This window comes from Trachypithecus francoisi, unplaced genomic scaffold (genome assembly GCF_009764315.1).
Source record: "Trachypithecus francoisi isolate TF-2019V2 unplaced genomic scaffold, Tfra_2.0 Lachesis_group5, whole genome shotgun sequence".
In the NCBI taxonomy this organism is placed as follows: Eukaryota; Metazoa; Chordata; class Mammalia; order Primates; family Cercopithecidae; genus Trachypithecus; species Trachypithecus francoisi.
In genome coordinates this window covers 130618432-130637689 of record NW_022681470.1, presented here as the reverse complement: position 1 = coordinate 130637689, position 19258 = coordinate 130618432, and the positions used below count along the sequence as shown (strand labels likewise).

Below are 19258 nucleotides of genomic sequence, written 5' to 3'. Positions count from 1 at the left end.
TTCAAAACAGATAGTTGCTGCTGCCACGTGGGGCCTAAGAAGGGCCATCTAGCACTTGGTGCCACCTTGTGAGCAGGCTGGCAGCCTGTGGATACACCCCTTGGTCTTCTGGGGACAGGTTGGCTGCCAGGTGTGAGGGCTGTTGGCCTTCCTGGGTGGAGAGAGAAGAAAGTGGTTCACACAGGGAGCTGGGCTCTTCTTTAAGGGGTTTCCACCATGGCCAGGGGCTGCCGCTGGTGGTGAGGCACACACATGCCATCAGACCCAGCATGCTTAAGCCCCCACAATGGCTAACACTGAGCAGGACCCCAGGATCCAGAGCCGAGTGTTTACACAATCCGAGGCACACGGTAGAGGGAGCAGCCATGTTTTCCAAAGTCACCATGTCACGTTCAGGGGCATATACACCCTCAGCCCTGGCGACATGGCGGCAGGCACTAACAAGTCCCTACCATCAAGGTGCCCACCTGGGCACTGGGATTGGGTGCCCTATGACGTGTGGGTGAGAAGAAGGAGGCAGCCTGGGTACCGTGGAGTGGGGCTGGGGATGTGGAAGATGCAGGGCAGACAGCAGCCAGGGAGGTCTCACCTCCCTGCCATGTGTCCACAAGGGTGGGCACGGCTGTCAAGGGCACTCTGGTTACTCCTGTCTCCGCCCCACAGTGACATGAAATCCGAGAGGAGACCTCCCTCACCCGACGTGATTGTGCTGTCCGACAACGAGCAGCCCTCAAGCCCGAGAGTGAATGGGCTGACCACGGTGGCCTTGAAGGAGACTAGCACCGAGGCCCTCATGGTGAGCCATGTGGTGGCACTGCCGCCGGAGCCCCACTGTGCCCTTCCCACTCATGACGCCCTTGGGTGGAGCTAGTGACGGCAGGGCCTCTGCTTCCCACCAAGGACGCTCCCCCTCAACCCTGTTCCTCTCGCCCTTGCAGAAAAGCAGTCCTGAAGAACGAGAAAGGATGATCAAACAGCTCAAAGAAGAGTTGAGGTTAGAAGAAGCAAAACTCGTTTTGTTGAAAAAGTTGCGGCAGAGTCAGATACAAAAGGAAGCCACCGCCCAGAAGGTGCGTGCCTGTCTCCCCTCCTCGCTGGGCCAGCAGGAGTCTCTGGCGTTGCCTTGATCCCGACATCAATGTCAGGGGCCAGAAAGGTGAAGGGGCTTCCTTGAGGGAGTATAGAGCAAGGTCCCGCTCCCCCATTTGTGGACTCCAGTGTGCATTTTGGATTTAGCTTAGGAGATGTTAAAGTGAATTTCAGTCTAGAGTAATCTGGATCTGAGGGTCTAAAGCTCACTATTTTTTTTTTTTTTTTTTTTTTTTTTGAGATAGAATCTTGCTCTTTCGCCAGGCTGGAATGTGGTGACGCAAATCCTTGGCTTACTGCAACCTCCGTCTCCTGGGTTCAGGTGATTGGCCTGCCTCAGCCTCCCGAGTAGCTGGGACTACAGGCGCGTGCCACCACAGCCAGCTAATTTTTGTATTTTTAGTGGAGACAGGGTTTCACCATGTTGGCCAGGATGGTCTTGATCTCTTGACCTTGTGGTCCGCCCACATGGGCCTCCCAAAATGCTGGGATTACAGGCATGAGCAACCGCGCCCGCCCTAAAGCTCACTTGGACAACAGGTGTCAGGGAAGTGGAGCACGGATGTCTGGTGCCTCTGGAAGCATGTTTCTGGGTGAAGGGCTCGGTGCAGAAAGGCCGCCTGCACTGTGGGTGCAGGGGATGTCCCAGTCTCTACTGTCCTCCCTCCTACTGCGTGCATCTCAGTCCCCTCCCAGCTGGACGTGTGCTGAGCTGCCATGGATCTCAGCCCCAACTCTCGGGAGGGTCCTGCTTTCTGTTCCTTCTTCCCTGGAGCCTAAAGCTCACTGTTGCGCTGCTTCTAGATGCAGGTGAATGGGCAGCGAAGTTAAGTTTATTTTGTTGGGCTTTTTGAGTACTCTGTTCTGTGAAACTCCTACCTTCCAAGTACTTTAGTAATTGCCTCAGTGAACCAGAAAGTAAGTGTGTCCTGGGCAGCAGGAGCTGAAGGAAGGACAGGACTCTCCCTGCTCTGGCGTGGGGGTTTGTTTTTTGAAACCCTGCCCCCCCGCACACCTCACACAATTAGCAGGTGGGTTGGAAAGAGCCTGCCTGTTTCTTTTTTCTATTTCTTTGTCACTTGCCGAAAACTCATTGAGGGACACCAAGTCTGTCACTGACCCTTCTCTAGTGGAACATGCAGCTTTAAAAAGTGCCCAGAGTCACTGTTTTCTCACTGAGATTGATATCTCCCTGCCTGGGCCATGGGTCCTTTGCCTCAGCGGCACTGCCACTATCAGCCATTCTGTCCCCTGGAGGGCACAAGTGGGTGCCAGGACACTGAGTGGGTGTCAGGGAGTGGCCAAGAAGTGATGCTGAGAGTAGTGGGTGGGGCTGCTGGAAAATCTCTTCTAGGCCCATGTAGAAGTTGTCACCTCCTGCCGCAGACAGGGTCACTTTCAGCCTTCAAGCAGAACCTCTGAGAAGACAGTCAGGCCTCTGTGGCAGCATTAAATCTTGGCGCCTCCGTGTGGGGAGAGGGCCAGGTGGCCCCTCACCTCCTGGTGTCCTGCTCTCTTGCAGCCCACAGGTTCTGTCGGGAGCACCGTGACCACCCCTCCCCCGCTTGTTCGGGGCACCCAGAACATTCCTGCTGGCAAGCCATCGCTCCAGGTCAGTGTCCCCGCTGTGTCTCAGTGGGTGCCCTGCTGGCACTGCTGCTCTCAAGAATAGGCTCCTCGGGTTCCCAAACAGCCCTGGTCCAGGTTCTGCAAGAGGTTGCCCTTTCCTTCAGAGTAGGCTGGAGTGAGGCCCTCCAGGCCACAGCCCAGGGGAGAAAGCATACATGCACTCTCTAAGCCCCACAGCCCAAAGTAGGCCGCTGTTGATGTCACAGACAGAAATCATGGCCAACACTGGAAGGGGGGCCTTCCAGTGAGTGCCTCTAGCAGGTCTGATCTCCCTTCATGTTGACTCTTCCGGCCAAGAGAGCCTCCTTCCACGGCCTCCAGGTGAGGGGCAGAGTCTTTCTCCCAGCCATATGGCTGAGGTCGGAAGAGGCCCTCCTGCCCCTCCCTCTCAAACAGGCCTGAGCCCCCAACTTGCTCTAGGGGGTGACCATGCCCATCCTGCCATGGACCGGCCAGTGTCACGTGAGAATGAATTGCCATGTTGGTGGGACTCACTCAGAAGTGAGCCCAGGTTCGCACGGCTGTGGTTGGAGTCCTATTCCTTGTTCCAGTGTTTAGAATCAGTAGTCATCTTTACTAATTTTGTGTTACACATTCGCCTTGTTAGTTTGTTTGAGACAGGGTCGTGCTCTGTAACCCAGGCTGGAGTGCAATGGCACAACCTCAGCTCACTGTTGCCTCTGCCTCCTAGACTTAAGCCATCCTCCTGCCTCAGCCTCCCAAGTAGCCAAGATTACAGGCGCACACCACCATGCCTGGGTAATTTTTCTGTTTTTTGTAGAGATGGGGTTTCACTGTTACTCAGGCTGTTCTCAAATCTCTGGGCTCAAGAGATCCACCCGCCTTGGCTTCCCAATGTGTTGAAATTACAGGCGTGAGCCACCACCCCCAACCAGCTAGCTAAATCTTTTTTTTTTTCTTTTTGGTTCCGAGATGGAGTCTTGCTCTGTCACCCAGGTTGGAGTGCAGTGGTGCGATCTCGGGTCACTGCAACCTGCAACCTCCGCCTCCCAGGTTCAAGCAGTTTTCCTGCCTCAGCCTCTTGAGTAGCTGGGACTACAGGCATGTGCCACCACGCCCAGCTAATTGTTGTATTTTTAGTAGAGATGGAGTTTCACCATGTAGGCCAGGCTGGTCTCAAACTCCTGACCTCGTGATCTGCCTACCTCGGCCTCACAGAGTGCTGGGATTACAGGCATGAGCCACTGCACCCATCCATAATTTTATTTTTTAACTTCTCTGCTACTTAAAAAGAAAAAAACCAAATCAAAAAAACTGGTATGTACTTTCATAAAAGCAGTAAAACTGCTTGCTTTAAAAAAAAAAAAAGGGCGGGAGGGGTCCATGTAAATCTGGGTCTTGGTGTCGTTGGCAGACCTCTTCAGCTCGGATGCCTGGCAGTGTCATACCTCCGCCCCTGGTCCGAGGTGGGCAGCAGGCGTCCTCGAAGCTGGGGCCACAGGCGAGCTCGCAGGTCGTCATGCCCCCACTCGTCAGGGGGGCCCAGGTAAGCAGGGCTGTGCACACTGGGGAGACCTGGCAGCCTCAGCAGTTGTCTACCTCGAAAGCAGGGCCCTTCCCAGTCCTTGGGGCCAAGGTGCCTGTGCCTTCCGGTCCCCCTCCATTGTTGATCTCAGTCAGATTTCTTGTTCTTCCCACCCTACCCAAACAGCAAATCCACAGCATTAGGCAACATTCCAGCACAGGGCCACCGCCCCTCCTCCTGGCCCCCCGGGCGTCGGTGCCCAGTGTGCAGATTCAGGGACAGAGGATCATCCAGCAGGGCCTCATCCGCGTCGCCAATGTTCCCAACACCAGCCTGCTCGTCAACATCCCACAGGTGAGGGCTGCGCCGCAGCGGGTGAGGGAAAGTGTGTGTTCCACCTGTGACTGCTCCCCTTGGACCCAGGTTCTGGGGCACAGTAGTGTCTCCCCGGGCTGTGTGGCATGACCTGCCTTGCTCCCTCAGAGCCAGGCAGGGGCTTGGACTTGAGCTCCTGGGGGCCATAGGGCTGTGTGGGTCATGGGCAGACTTGCTGTCCAGCACAGGTGGGCAGCTGCCGAGAGGGGCAATGCACCGACCTGAGCTGAAGGTGGGGTCTGCTCACCAGCCCCATGGCCGAGGAAACACCACGTGGCACACAGCAGGTTTAGGGGGATAGTCGAAGCCCAGGAGAGGCCAGTGATGGGCCCGGAGATGCCTTGGGGTGCACTGGAGCCCATGCCGCCCTCCCAGCAGTGGCTTCTTTCGATCTCCTTCTCAGCAAATGTTCTCGTGTCACCAGGCGCGCCTATTCTTAGCCACACGTCCCTTCACCTCTGTACAGAGCCTCTGAGATGGGGAGGGTCTGTCTCCACCCCCTGGAAGTAGGATGGGAAGAGCAGGACCAAGGGGCAGGCAGGCTGGAAACAAGCGCCTTGGCTGACAGATAAAATTACCGGGTCCGCAGGGGCTTCTGCTGGTGGGCGTGTTTGCTCTTTCTTCCTTCTTTGGCACGGTTTGTTCTTGCTTGCCTGCCCTCAGACAAGAGCAAGACTCTGAGCAGTGTCCCTGCCTGCTTTTGAAGGTCAGGTTTGAGTGTAGAGAAGATGGCTAGTCCTGGACTGACCCAGGCAGGTAGTTTCATACACCTGTGAACTTTTTTTTTTTTTTTTAGAGACAGAGTCTTGCTCTGTTGCCCAGGCTGGATGTAGTACAGAGGTGTGATCAAATATCTTTATTTTGAGACATGAGTCTTCCTCTGTTGGTTAGGCTGGAGTGCAGTGGTGCGATCTTGGCTCACTGCAGCCTCCACCTCCCAGGAGATACTCCTGCATCAGCCTCCCGAGTAGCTGGGACTACAGGCACCTGCCACCATGCCCAGCTAGTTTTTGTATTTTTAGTCAAGACAGGGTTACACCATGTTGGCCAGGCTGGTCCTGAACTTCTGACCTTAAGTGATCTGCCTGACTTGGCCTCCCAAAGTGCTGGGATTACAGGTGTGAGCCACCACATCCTGCCCACCCATGAACTTTTTTTTTTTTTTTGAGATAGAGTCTCGCTCTGTCGCCCAGGCTGGAGTGTAGTGGCTGGATCTCGGCTCACTGCAAGCTCCGCCTCCCGGGTTTACGCCATTCTCCTGCCTCAGCATCCCGAGTAGCTGGGACTACAGGCACCTGCCACCTTGCCTGGCTAGTTTTTTGCATTTTTTAGTAGAGACGGGGTTTCACCGTGTTAGCCAGGATGGTCTCGATCTCCTGACCTCGTGATCCGCCCGTCTCGGCCTCCCAAAGTGCTGGGATTACAGGCTTGAGCCATCGTGCCCGGCCTTTTTTTTTTTTTTGAGATAGAGTCTTGCTCTGTCGCCCAGGCTGGAGTGCAGTGGCGCGATCTCAGCTCACCACAAGCTCCGCCTCCCGGTTCACGCCATTCTCCTGCCTCAGCCTCCTGAGTAGCTGAGACTACATACAGGCGCCCCGCCACCACGCCTGGCTATTTTTTTTTTTTTTTTTTTTTGAGACGGAGTCTCGCTCTAGCCTGGGCTGGAGTGCAGTGGCCGGATCTCAGCTCACTGCAAGCTCCGCCTCCCGGGTTACGCCATTCTCCTACCTCAGCCTCCGGAGTAGCTGTGACTACAGGCGCCCCGCCACCTCGCCCGCTAGTTTTTTGTATTTTTTAGTAGAGACGGGGTTTCACCGTGTTAGCCAGGATGGTCTCGATCTCCTGACCTCGTGATCCGCCCGTCTCGGCCTCCCAAAGTGCTGGGATTACAGGCTTGAGCCACCGCGCCCAGCCTCTTTTTGTATTTTTGTTACAGACAGGGTTCACCATGTTAGCCAGGATGGTCTCGATCTCCTGACCTCGTGATCCGCCCGTCTCGGCCTCCCAAAGTGCTGGGATTACAGGCTTGAGCCACCGCGCCCGGCCTTTTTTTGTATTTTTGTTACAGACAGGGTTTCACCATGTTAGCCAGGATGGTCTCGATCTCCTGACCTCGTGATCTGCCTGCCTGGGCCTCCCAAAACGCTGGGATTACAGGCGTGAGCCACCACGCCTAGCCCCACCCGTGACCTTTTATCCAGTCCTTTCTGTTGTCTTTGTGCCCTGAGGGTGGGCACAGGCAGTCAGTGGCAGAGAAGGTGGTCTGCTCCTAGCAGGGCTTGGGGGAGGCTATGAGGGGAAGGAGTAGGGGAACTGGCTGGTCAGGGGTGACGGAGGCCTGGGTTTGGTCTCGGTTGCTGAGGGGCGAAAAAACCAGCAGGCCAGTCTCCGGGAGCCTTCATTGTAGGGTGGGACCCTGGGAAGGCATCCTGGACACCCTGCATCCCACAGTGTGGCATTTGTAAGTCACTGGGTGTGTCCATTTTCTGGGGGTGGGGTGCACAGCTTTCCTCATATTTCCAGAGGAGTCCTCCGCCCCCAAAAGCTAAGAACATTGGCATGTGGTCAGTTGTGGGTTTCGGGGAGAGCCCCATCCAGCAGTTGTGGGGCTGGTGGAGACAGTCAAGGGTCTGCTTCTGGGATCCAGGCAGGACTGTGAAGTGGCACTGTAGCAGCGAGGACTAGGTGGAGGGTAAGGGGAAGAGGTTGGCCTAGGAGCTGCTTCCCCTATCACCCCATAAGAACTTGGGGACTACCTCAGACATTAGCATCCCAGGGGAGCACGTGCAGAGAGGCTCATGGGGATGCTGCGGTGAGCACTCTCATACCCTGTGAGAAGGCAGTAGGCCAGGCCGCAGCAGAGGACAGTGGCCCTGGTGGGCAGGGTGGTGACCACCAGAACCCGGTGACAGCCACGTGGGTGCCCTCACATTCACATGACGGAGCGCAGCAAATGATAGATTTTAAGTGTGTGCGGTGTATCTGGTAAACCTTTGCGTGCGTGTGCAGATGAGCAGTCGCCTCCTAGGGTGGTGTGTTTCTCGAAGCTCTCCCTGCTGCCCTGGCTTCTAAGAGCCTGTTACCATGGCTGGGTTCACTTTTGTAAGGATGCCATCATCAAGGGGACTGGTTAGTCAGTGCAGTTGAAGGGACCTTGGGCATGGGGGCGCTGGGGAACATTCCTCTGGGCAGGCACACAGAGCGCCCTGACTGAGTTCTTGTCTCCCAAAGCCTACCCCAGCATCACTGAAGGGGACGACAGCCACCTCCGCTCAGGCCAACTCCACCCCCACTAGCGTGGCCTCTGTGGTCACCTCTGCCGAGTCTCCAGCAAGCCGACAGGCAGCCGCCAAGCTGGCGCTGCGCAAACAGCTGGAGAAGACGCTACTCGAGATCCCCCCACCCAAGCCCCCAGCCCCAGAGATGAATTTCCTGCCCAGCGCCGCCAACAACGAGTTCATCTACCTGGTCGGCCTGGAGGAGGTGGTGCAGAACCTACTGGAGACACAAGGTGCGTGGCGTGGACCCAGCGAGGTTGCTTCCGCCTCTGGCCTCCAAGGGTGCCCCCTGGGTTCTTTCCAACACACAGCAGAGGCTGGGTCAGGGCTGCCTAGCCAGGAGGGTCTTGGGTGGGCTTGGCAGGAACACCATCAGTGCCACTGTGGAGTCTGGACACTGTCCTCTGGTTGGGGCCTCTGAGAGCCAGGCACTGAGAGGCTCAGGGCCCAGGGGGACGGGCAGTAGTGGCCCCATGATGTTGGCATATGGTGGAGTACAGGTGAGGGTGCACATCTGTGGGAGACTGACGGGGTTGGCCTCCACAATTGACTCTCAAACCAGTGTGGGGTTGTGACACACAGACAGAACCTTCCAGAGCCTCGAGTGCTCCCAGCTTCTGAGAGGGAGAGGGACAGCCCACCCCATTGCCCCCGCCTGGGCAGGCTCGCACAATCACCCTCTTCAGGGGCAGTGTGGAGTGCACCTTGTCCTGGGGGATTTAAGAATAAAAGGACATCTACGGGGTGATCAACACAGCATTGGAGACAGCCAGGCGGGTGGATCTGGGTGGCCGAGTCGGCCCCCAGGGAGCCCCTGCTCCCTGGATGTGGAGACCAAGGATGTTTCTGCCTACAGGTTGAGGTGGGGGTGACACGAGTAGGCCAGGAGGCTGAGTCCTCTTCTGGTGACTGCATCAGACCCTCAGAGCAGAGGAGTGGGCAGGACTGTGAGGGGCCCAGGGCAGGGACAGTTTCCTCCTCAGGACATGGGACATTTGGGGGTACCCCCTCCTAAGAATGAACTGAGCACCTCAGCACCCACAAAGCACTGGCTGGGTGACTTGCCTGTCACCCTTATTAACTCGTACATGACCTAGGGTGCCCACCACATCGAGGCACGGCCTGGCATAGTCCTTGCTGGTCCTCAATGGTGTCATGTCCAGCGGTGGGTGGGACAGGAGGCCGACGTTTTCTGAAGCTGTTCGGCCTTGGCTGGCCCCATGTCCACATGTCATTGGTGCCCAGTAGGCAGTTGCAGAACGAACAGACTGCGGCGACTGAGGCTCCAGCATCCTGGGCTCGGGGTGGCCAGGGCCCTGACTGTCATCCTGTCTCTCTGACCTGAGCCACGTGCTGTCTGCTTGCAGCGGGCAGGATATCAGCTGCCACTGTGCTGTCCCGGGAGCCCTACATGTGTGCACAGTGCAAGACAGACTTCACGTGCCGCTGGCGGGAGGAGAAGAGCGGCGCCATCATGTGTGAGAACTGCATGACGACCAACCAGAAGAAGGCGCTCAAGGTGGAGCACACCAGCCGACTGAAGGCTGCCTTTGTGAAGGCGCTGCAGCAGGAGCAGGAGATTGAGCAGCGGCTCCTGCAGCAGGGTGCGGCCCCTGCACAGGCCAAGGCCGAACCTGCCGCCGCCCCACACCCCGCGCTGAAGCAGGTGAGCCTGGCCTGCTGCCGGCAGCACCAACCCTGGGAGGCAGAGGCCGTTCTGCGATCCGCCCCACACCCGCGCTGGGCCGCCTGATTGTTAACTGCGCATCTAAATTGCAGTTAATGGTGGCGTTGGGCGGTGAAAACACTAATTTGCAGTGTCTTTAGATTTTGTAGCTCTCACTCACAGGCTGCCGGCTGACAAGTACTGCTTGTCTCCAAGGACTTTTCTGAAAGCCACGTTGAGATACCAAAGGGGCGTTTGGAAGAAATGTTCTTGCTAAATTTGGAGAGGAACAAGTTTGAAATCAAGTTTTTTGTTCTCGTGTTGTTTTATTTTAATGTTTCTCCTTCCCACCCTCTGTAGACCCGAAGCTCCCTTTTGGCAATTTTTGTCTTCTTGGAAGTTCTTTGCAATTCACTAAACACATTTCCTCAAGATCCCCATGCAGCGCCTAAAGTCCCCGGGGACGGGCCTGTCCTGTGGGGCTCCCCCTCCGTCACTCTGGGCCAGCCAGCGGACGGCACTGACTTCGCTTTTAACCCCCATTTGTGTAGGTCATAAAACCCCGGCGTAAGTTGGCGTTCCGCTCAGGAGAGGCCCGCGACTGGAGTAACGGGGCTGTGCTACAGGTCAGAACCGCGCCGGGCGCCGGGAGCCCCGCGCCCCCACCGCAGCCCGTGACCACGTCAGTCGCCGACTGTCACGCTGCCTCTTCTGTCTGTCTCCCCCTCTGTTTCTGTTTCTCTCTCTCCCCTCCCCCACCCCTCTGTGTAACTTACCTGGTCTCCTGATTTTGGACTTTAGGGACCCTGTGTGGGTGGGAAGAGGTCAGCCAGAGCAAGGAGAGGCTGCGCTGAGTGTCTCGCCCGCTGCTCTCTCTTTCCCTGTGTGAGCCGTTGCCCCCCTCTCTCCACTGCAGGCCTCCAGCCAGCTTTCCCGGGGTTCGGCCACAGCTCCCCGAGGTGTCCTGCACACGTTCAGTCCATCACCAAAACTGCAGAACTCAGCCTCGGCCACAGCCCTGGTCAGCAGGACCGGCAGACATTCCGAGAGAACCGTGAGCTCCGGCAAGGGCAGCGCCACCTCCAACTGGAAGAAGACGCCCCTCAGCACAGGTGGGTGGCCTCTGCAGGACTTCCCAGGGGACCTACCCATTGCAGGATCCACCCTTCCTTATCGTAAACAGAGGCACATGTGCACCCTGTAAACACTGGAAGGCCTGCTTCCCAGACTCACTTCCCAAGCTCAACCTCCTCGGACTCTGGCTTTCTCTCCCGCCCCTAACCAGGACACCCTGAAGAAGTGACAGCCGCAAGCAGATAGGAAATAGTAACTACCCTCACTCTCTGAACCCAGGCTCAGCCTTTGACCCACAAAACGTGGGCCAGGCCTGGTTCAGAGGGTGTCCCCACAGCCATCCACATGTACTCTTGTCAGCACACACCCCTGTCTTGCCCGCTCAGGGTTCCCCATTTCTCTTTGTGCCGCAGTGAACATCCTTTTTTCTGTCATTGTGCCATCCATGCTGCGGTCACACCAAGTGGTGCAGAGTAGAACAGTAATGCGGGGCAGGGGGTGCGCCCAGGGCAGGGGCCAGGCTCACCTAGGGCAGGTCGTGGAGGCCTTGCCGGAGACGGTGTTTGAAGAACAACCAGTGGGGTGAAGGCCCTCGAGTGGGCTCTCCTGAGTCAGCTGCGGCCCCACCATCCCTGGCATGGTCCCGATGGCCTGTTTATTTTCTCACGTATGTGCTAACATTAGAACAAAAGTTTAATATTTATTGTGTCCACCAAAAATGGGGAAATAAAAGGTGGTCAGGAAGGGCCAAGTTATGGAGACGGGCACCCTCTGGGAGAGGAACCAAAGTGTCCCACATGCACCCTGAAGCCTGTGACCCTGCAGGTAGAAGAGGACAGTCATGAGACAGATCCTAGGCAGAGTGGGGGAGCCTGAGAGCCTGCTGAGCCTGCCGCTGTCCTAAGTGAGGGGCGTGCCCAGGTGCCAGGCTCTGCAGGAGCAGTTCAGGAGAGGGCCGATGTTCGGCTGCAGAGGAATGCAGGCAGCCTGGACAGTTGAGTGCGCTGTCATCAAAGGAGCCAGCCAGACGTTCTGCTCAGCAGGTTTAAGACAGCTAAGGACTCACGGCTGGTCAGAAATTACTCTTGTGGGCCGGGCGCGGTGGCTCAAGCCTGTAATCCCAGCACTTTGGGAGGCCGAGACGGGCGGACCACGAGGTCAGGAGATCGAGACCATCCTGGCTAACACGGTGAAACCCCGTCTCTACTAAAAATACAAAAAACTAGCCGGGCGAGGTGGCGGGCGCCTGTAGTCCCAGCTACTTGGGAGGCTGAGGCAGGAGAATGGCGTAAACCCGGGAGGTGGAGCTTGCAGTGAGCTGAGATCCGGCCACTGCACTCCAGTCCGGGCGACAGAGCGAGACTCCGCCTCAAAAAAAAGAAATTACTCTTGTGGGAAGTGTGAAAGTATAAGAAAGAAAGTAGAAGTCTAGCCGGCCGCGGTGGCTCACACCTATAATCCCAGCACTTTGGGAGGCCGAGGCGGGTGGATCACGAGGTCAGGAGATCGAGACCATCCTGGCTAACATGGTGAAACCCCATCTCTATAAAAATACAAAAAATTAGCCGGGCGTGGTGGCGGACGTCTAGTCCCAGCTACTCGGGATGCTGAGGCAGGAGAATGGCCTGAACCCGGGAGGCGGAGCTTGCAGTGAGCCGAGATCGTGCCACGGCACTCCAGCCTGGGCGACAAGTGAGACTCTGTCTCAAAAAAAAAGTAGGAGAGGTCGATAAGTGTGTGCATGTGGGCACGGTGGTGGAAGTCATCTGGAAGCCATGTGTGTGTGTATGTGTTTGAAGTTTGAAAGGGAGCATAAAGGCATCAGTAGTTGCTGTGTCTAATGGTAGGATTAGTGGGAAAAGAAATAGTTGAAAGCACTGTTTCCTAAAAGAGTTACCCCGAGGGTTTCGAGAGAGTGCCTGGCAGCTCCCAGTTGCCAGGTTTCTGGAGTGCTGCCCTTGCACATAGGGATGGTTCCTAAGAACATTTGACCTGGGAACACTTCTTCCACAAGATGTATTAGCCACCACTAAAAATACTCTTAGGGCCAGACGTGCTGGCTCTCACCTGTAATCCCAGCACTTTGTGAGGTTGAAATGGGAGGATTGCTTGAGCCTAGGAGTTTGAGACCAGCCTGGGCAACATGGTGAGACCTTGTCTCTACAAAAAAATAATTAGCCAAGCACATGGCGTGTGTCTGTGGTCCCAGCTACTCAGGAGGCTGAGGGAGGAGGATCGCTTGAGCATGGGAGGTTAAGGCTGCAGTGAGCACTGATTGTGCCACTGCACTCCAGCCTGGGCAAGAGTGAGACCCCATTTCAAGGGGTCTGGGGCAGCCCTTACCCTTTGCCCAAAAATCCTACGTGTGCTGGGTGGGGGCATTTATTTATTTTCCAATCATAAAAGTGATATTTGTCCATCATGGAAATTTGGAAAATACAGAAAGAAAAGACTGTGGCAATGGGTTTTCCCCAGTGTCTCCTCTTCCCTTGAGGGTCCTTTGTGGAATGTGTGCCTTGCGTTGGCTAGTTTGTGTGTTAATGAGAGACCCTTACTGTAAGCATTAAAATTTGAGCTGAGGCCGGGCGCGGTGGCGCAAGCCTGTAATCCCAGCACTTTGGGAGGCCGAGACGGGCGGATCACGAGGTCAGGAGATCGAGACCATCCTGGCTAACATGGTGAAACCCCGTCTCTACCAAAAACACAAAAAATTAGCCGGGCATTGTGGCAGGTGCCTGTAGTCCCAGCTACTCAGCAGGAGAATAGAGTGAACCCGGGAGGCGGAGGTTGCAGTGAGTCGAGATCTGGCCACTGCACTCCAGCCCGGGTGACAGAGCAAGACTCTGTCTCAAAAAAAAAAAAAAAAAAAAAATTTGAGCTGGGCACAGTGGCTCGTGCCTATAATCCCAGTGCTTTGACAGGCCAAGGCAGGAGGATTGCTTGAGGCCTGGAGTTTGAGACCAGTCTGGATGATGCAAACCACAAGTCTTCATCTCTACAAGTTAAAAACAACCACCACCAAGAAAAAAAAACACTTGAGGGTAGCAGATAGGTTTTTTCCTTTTTTTTGTTTTGTTTTTTGTTTTTTGTTTTGTTCTTTTGGAGACAGCTTCTTGCTATGTTGCCCAGACTGGAGTGCAGTAGCACGATCATAGCTCACTTGCAGCCTGGATCTCCTAGACCCAAGCAATCCTCCCACCTCAGCCTCTGGAGTAGCTGGGACTGTAGGGATGTGCTACCATGTCCAGCTGATACTTTTTAGAGATGGGGCCTCGCTGTGTTGCCCAGGCTGGTCTCCTGGCCTCAAGCGATCTTCTCGCCCCAGCCTCTCAAAGTGCTGGGATTCCAGGCTGAGCCTCCACGCCCGGCTAAGATAGTTTTTCATGGCTGCATAGTATTCCATCCTGCATTATTGTCCTGTTGCACACATTTGTTTATGGTTTTCCACTGTTCTAAGCAGCACTGTGGTCAGTGCCTTCATTTCTGTAAACACAGGTAGCTGCTGACCCTCTGATGATTGCCCTGCACTTGGGATTACCTTGGCAGAACCTGGAAATGTCAGGGCCATTGAGTTGCTACCTAAGTACTCTTCAGCTCTGGGGCCTGGGATTTGAAACGTTGATTTAGTGTGGGCAGCTTCACAAGGGCTCCTGGGTCCTTAGTGTGTTTTGGGGCTGGGGTCTAGGCAGGTGTGACTGGGTTCCTCCCAGGAGTCCTCCTGACGAGGGCCTTCTTGGCTGGTTGCTCTGTTCTGTTGCAGGCGGGACCCTTGCGTTTGTCAGCCCAAGCCTGGCAGTGCACAAGAGCTCCTCGGCCGTGGACCGCCAGCGAGAGTACCTCCTGGACATGATCCCACCCCGCTCCATCCCCCAGTCAGCCACGTGGAAATAGTGCGAGCCAGGCCCCGTGGAAGACGGGCTCCCTCCTCCCCTACCTGGCCCCCAGTCTAGAAGGACCCACTGCATCACCCTCCGCTGGCTCGGGAAGACACCGTGCCAGTCCCAAGAGCAAGCACCAGCCGTGCTGCAGAGGCGAGACCTCAATTCTTGGCTGCAAAGTTTCATCAGGGCTGGGGGGCTGGTGCCGCCTCATAGGCGGACAAGGATCATCGCTGGGGGACCTTTCCCGTGGGCTTTCTTCCTTTCTCTCTTTGCCTTTAGTTTGCCCGACACCAGCAGAAAAGTGGACCTTGGGGGCTGGTTCTGCTCCCGGCCCCCTTGTTCGGCCCCTGCCGGCACACGGGCGGCTTACCCTGGACACTGTGATGCGCATGGGCAAGGCCAGCGCCCGGGGCTTCTGAACCGAGCGGGGCGTTTCGTTTTGTTTTTGCTTTTCCCCGTCTTAGGCTCCCGATCTTTGACTGCCTTCCCATGGCGATCTGTAAGTTGAAAGATTTTTTTTAATCACCTCATGATGATGGAGTTAAAAGTAAACCATGCAGACCCTGGGGTCCCTGTTGTGCGCTGCGTCGTCCCGCTGGCCCTGTGCCCTGGAGGGTGGGCGGCTTATGGTGCCACAGCCCCTGGCAGGGACGGCCGGCCCGCCCCGGTAACTGATGGACAGATGCAGGATGACCGAGGCAGCCCTCGCTCCAGCTGAACGCTTCCACTGCTGCTGGTTCTGGAGACCCCCGCCCCCGGACCTCCTAGACTTAGAAGAACAAACTGAAGAACAGACCCAGCCAGAGAAGCAGGGATTCCAGAAGCTGCCCACGAAGGCCAGAAGCTGCCCATGAAGGGAGAAGGAGAGGATCTGGTCGGCAGCAGCCCCGAGCAGGAAGCTGGAGTGGGGACTGTTGCGGGGTTTTTCTGTTGTGGTTTATTTTATTAAATTCTTTCCTTTTTTCTATTCATTTCGATGGACGCAATCTTAAGCCACCCTGGCCTTGTTCCTAGCAGGTGAATGTGCACAGGTGTGTACAGGTCGGAAGGCGCCGTCCAGGTGTGCGGCGAGCCACCGCACACACGACTTCAGGATTTCCGTTTGGGTCTAGTTTAGAACCTGTCCTTAAACCTAGGGGTTGCTGTCAGGATTTGCTTTCAGACTTTTTTTTTTGGAACTCCCTTTAGAGTCTACAAAAATGTTTTAAAAGGATCAGGTCTGCTTTTAGTTTCATTTTTGTTTCTTTCCCATCCCACTCTTTAAAAACTGGATCCATGAGGAAAGGCAGAAGCCGTTCTGTGTCTCCTTCACGCTGGGCCGGCTTCTTGCTGGTGCGAGGGCATCCTGTGCCCACGTACATGCGTGTGTCTCTGTGAGGACTGGGTTCCACCGGTCCCAATTGAGCTCCAGCCCTGGTTTTTCTACCCATGCAGTTAGGGAATTTAATTTAAATTTTTTTTTTGTAGGGCCGCCGCCTTCAAACACAACTGCTACAACGTTCTAATAAAGGCTCATTTAACCCCCAGGCTCCTGTCGTGTGAATATCCTCAGTCTGTAGGAAACTTTTTTGATACACCATAGAAGACCTAGTTTTGGAAAATATTATCTAATTTTTTGTTGTGCAAACCCCCAAATTTCTCACTGATTTTTGTTTTTTTGTGCATAATTTGGATGGGCTGAAGAAGGTGAGGGCAGGGTGGGGAAGGGTGGCTTTCATTCCAAGATCCAGGGATTTGGGGAAAAGGAAGGAATTTGATGTTTTTTGGGGTGGGAGGGGAGGGTGTGTTTTTTACACCAAAAAAAAAAAAAATTCAAGAGTATGCAAGCATTTCTATTCTTCGCATTTTTCTGTGTGCCTGGCAAATAAATACCTGTCTCCTACGACCCTGAGCTGTTAGCCCTCTCTGTTCCACAACAGGAGCCAGATCTTCCAGCTCCTCCTGGAAGGAGCACCCAGGCTGGCTTCTTCCCACTGAAAGCCCTGCCCAGCGAAGCAACCTCAGTTCTATGCAGTGGCTGGGGATCAGGCATCCAGGCCAAAGTCACCTCTGCGTGCTGCAGCTTGGGTCAGCTGGGTCTGACCAGGGGGCCAGATCCGAGCCGCACCCGCCGGCCCTCAACCCCAGCTCCAGCTCCTGACCTCTCCCAGCCTGGCCCGGCTGTCCCTCCAGGGCTGATGACTGTCAACCCGTCCTTATGGACTGCTGCCCCTTGAAAGGGAGAGGGTCAGCCCCAGGTCCCCAGGGAGTATTCCATCAGGGACAACGTACATACTGTGATATAATTTTTTTTTTATAGTTTCAGGGGGCAAAAGTGTGAGATGCCTTAATCTTTCCTTCATTTCTGCTGTCTCGAGCACTCTAGCCCATTATTTCCTTTCAGTTCCTTGCAGCATAACCTCTATGATAAGCCCCAAGCGGGTTGTTGTATGATGACGTTTATGATGTTCCAGGTGAAGGCATTATTAAGTACCTCTCTGGGTGTGGGATTTGGATTCATCAGGATAGCTATTGATTGATGTTCAGGGTGTTCTACCCGCAGCAAAGCACACCCTCAAAACCGGCCAGTGCCTGGTCCTGGTCTCTCTTGAGAGCCCTACCAGGATCAGGTTCCTGCAAGCCGTCAGAATGTGGGAGCCCCCAGCCCAAATGATTGTAACTATCCCCTGTTATCTGTGACATGAACCTCCAACAGCACCTGGAAACTTCCTTCTGTCGGCTGCCCTGTAGACAGGGCTGGGGAGATCTCAGAGTTCACACCTCACCTGTTGTAGTGGAGATGGGGGGTAGGGTTTGGAATGGCCAAGTGCCCTTGGAGCCTCCCAGAGCTATGGCCGTCTTGACCTCATCCCAGGAACTCTACGGTGACATCAAGAACCATCTCTGACGAGGTCTGTAGCAGCCCTTCTCAGGGTGGAACAGTCCACAGTGCTAGTGGCTCCTGGTCTTTCCTGTATCCGCGGACCTTGGTGAAGCAAAAACTTCAGGGCAGAGGGAATGGGGCGACCCAGTGGCAGCCCCACTGGGCCCCGTGGCTGCCACTCTCCTATTGGATGTAGAGGCAGGGGAAAGACTTCTCTATACAAATATTCTCATCACAGGGGTCGCCATCACAGAAGGGATGATCCTTGCTGCTCTGCCATAGGGTTTTTGATGCCGAGCTATGCTGCAGATGATGTTAACCTAAAGAACTTGGACTGAGCTTTTAAAAAAGGACAGCAAACAATTTTATAATCCTTAAAGTGTAATAGACGGTTACACTAGTGCAGGGTATTGGGGGGGCTCTTCGGGGGTGGAGGCTGTCACTTGTATTTATTGTGACTCTAAATCTTTGATAGTAAAACAAATGTAAAAATAAATGTTTGCCACCAGATGGGAATAGAAGTTCCAGTAAGCAGGCTGGAATGGGTGGCTATACATTGTATCACGAGGAAGTTTTAGACTCTGAAGGATAATAAATGGATGATGTGTCAACTGAACTTTTCTTTTGTCCCTTCTGCCCTGGCTTCTCTGTATTGTTTCGTCCTAGCTTCCAAGGCAGGTTAGAGGGAGATGGAGGATGACCCTTTGTTAATAAGAGAAGCAAAGGGCGGGGTGCACCTGCTGCTGGGGCCTGATGGAGTCCCCACAGCCCCTCTCCTCTGGAGCTTTGTGGCCAACTTACCCCATGGGCTGGGAGAGAGGAATGAGAGTCAGTGGGGACTGGGTGTGGTGGCTTACATCTGTAATCCCAGCGCTTTGGGAGGCTGAGGTGGGTGGATCACCTGAGGTCAGGAGTTCGATACCAGCCTGGCCAACATGGTGAAACCCCATCTCTGCTAAAAATACAGAAATTGGCTGGATGTGGTGGTGGGTGCCTGTAATCCCAGCTACTTGGGAGGCTGACGCAGGAGAATCACATGAACCCAGGAAGCAAAGGTTGCAGTGAGCCAAGATTGCACCACTGCAGTATAGCCTGGGTAACAGACCATGACTCCGTCTCAAAAAAAAAATCTCAGCGGGGTTTGCTCGTCTTTGCCTCATCAGCAGGGTCTCACTGTTGCCCAGGCTGCAGTGCAGTGGTTTGATCTCAGCTCACTGCAGCCTCAACCTTCCTAGGCTCAGGTGATCCTCACATCTCAGCCTCCTCAGTAGCTGGGACTATGGGCATGCACCACCACACCCAGCTAATTTTCTTTTCTTTTTTTTTTTTTTTTTTTTTTGAGACGGAGTCTCGCTCTGTCGCCCAGGCTGGAGTGCAGTGGCCGGATCTCAGCTCACCGCAAGCTCCGCCTCCCGGGTTCACGCCATTCTCCTGCCTCAGCCTCCCGAGTAGCTGGGACTACAGGTGCCCGCCACCTCGCCCGGCCAATTTTTTTGTATTTTTTAGTAGAGACGGGGTTTCACCGTGTTAGCCAGGATGTTCTCGATCTCCTGACCTTGCGATCCACCCGTCTCGGCCTCCCAAAGTGCTGGGATTACAGGCTTGAGCCACCGCGCCCAGCCTATTTTCGTATTTTTTGTAAAGACACAATTTTGCCATGTTGCCCATGGCTGGTCTCGAAGACCTGGACTCAAGCAGTCCTCTCACCTTGGCCTCCCAAAGTGCTGGGATTACAGGTGTGCGTCACCACACCTGGCCCCGTTTCTTGTCTTTGAAGCATCCATGCCTCTGGCCTGGGAGCTGATACCTTCCCCACAGCTCCCAAGTGCCTGGTCTTATGGGCACAGAGCTGGTAGAGGACATGGTAGAAACTGAACCCCAGCCTGTCCCACTCCACCTGTAACATGTCTAGACTGG

General features: G+C 55.1%; 1 protein-coding gene across 10 annotated transcripts in view; it reads left to right on the top strand.

Annotated features, from left to right (window-relative positions):
* GATAD2A (GATA zinc finger domain containing 2A) overlaps positions 1-17957 on the top strand; it is a 129856-nt gene extending 111899 nt beyond the window's left edge. For 7 of the 10 annotated variants that reach the window (XM_033200366.1, XM_033200363.1, XM_033200362.1 and 4 more), the window contains 10 exons: positions 664-796; positions 939-1070; positions 2612-2701; positions 4094-4225; positions 4391-4558; positions 7811-8090; positions 9225-9523; positions 10075-10149; positions 10440-10635; positions 14358-17957. In XM_033200366.1, coding sequence (XP_033056257.1) covers positions 664-796; positions 939-1070; positions 2612-2701; positions 4094-4225; positions 4391-4558; positions 7811-8090; positions 9225-9523; positions 10075-10149; positions 10440-10635; positions 14358-14488 — 1636 coding nt within the window. In that variant the 3' untranslated portion in view covers positions 14489-17957. The remainder of the gene's footprint in view (positions 1-663; positions 797-938; positions 1071-2611; positions 2702-4093; positions 4226-4390; positions 4559-7810; positions 8091-9224; positions 9524-10074; positions 10150-10439; positions 10636-14357) is intronic. The other 3 variants (XM_033200359.1, XM_033200368.1, XM_033200369.1) reach the window with 3 other exon arrangements.
* Positions 17958-19258: the final 1301 nt, after the last annotated feature.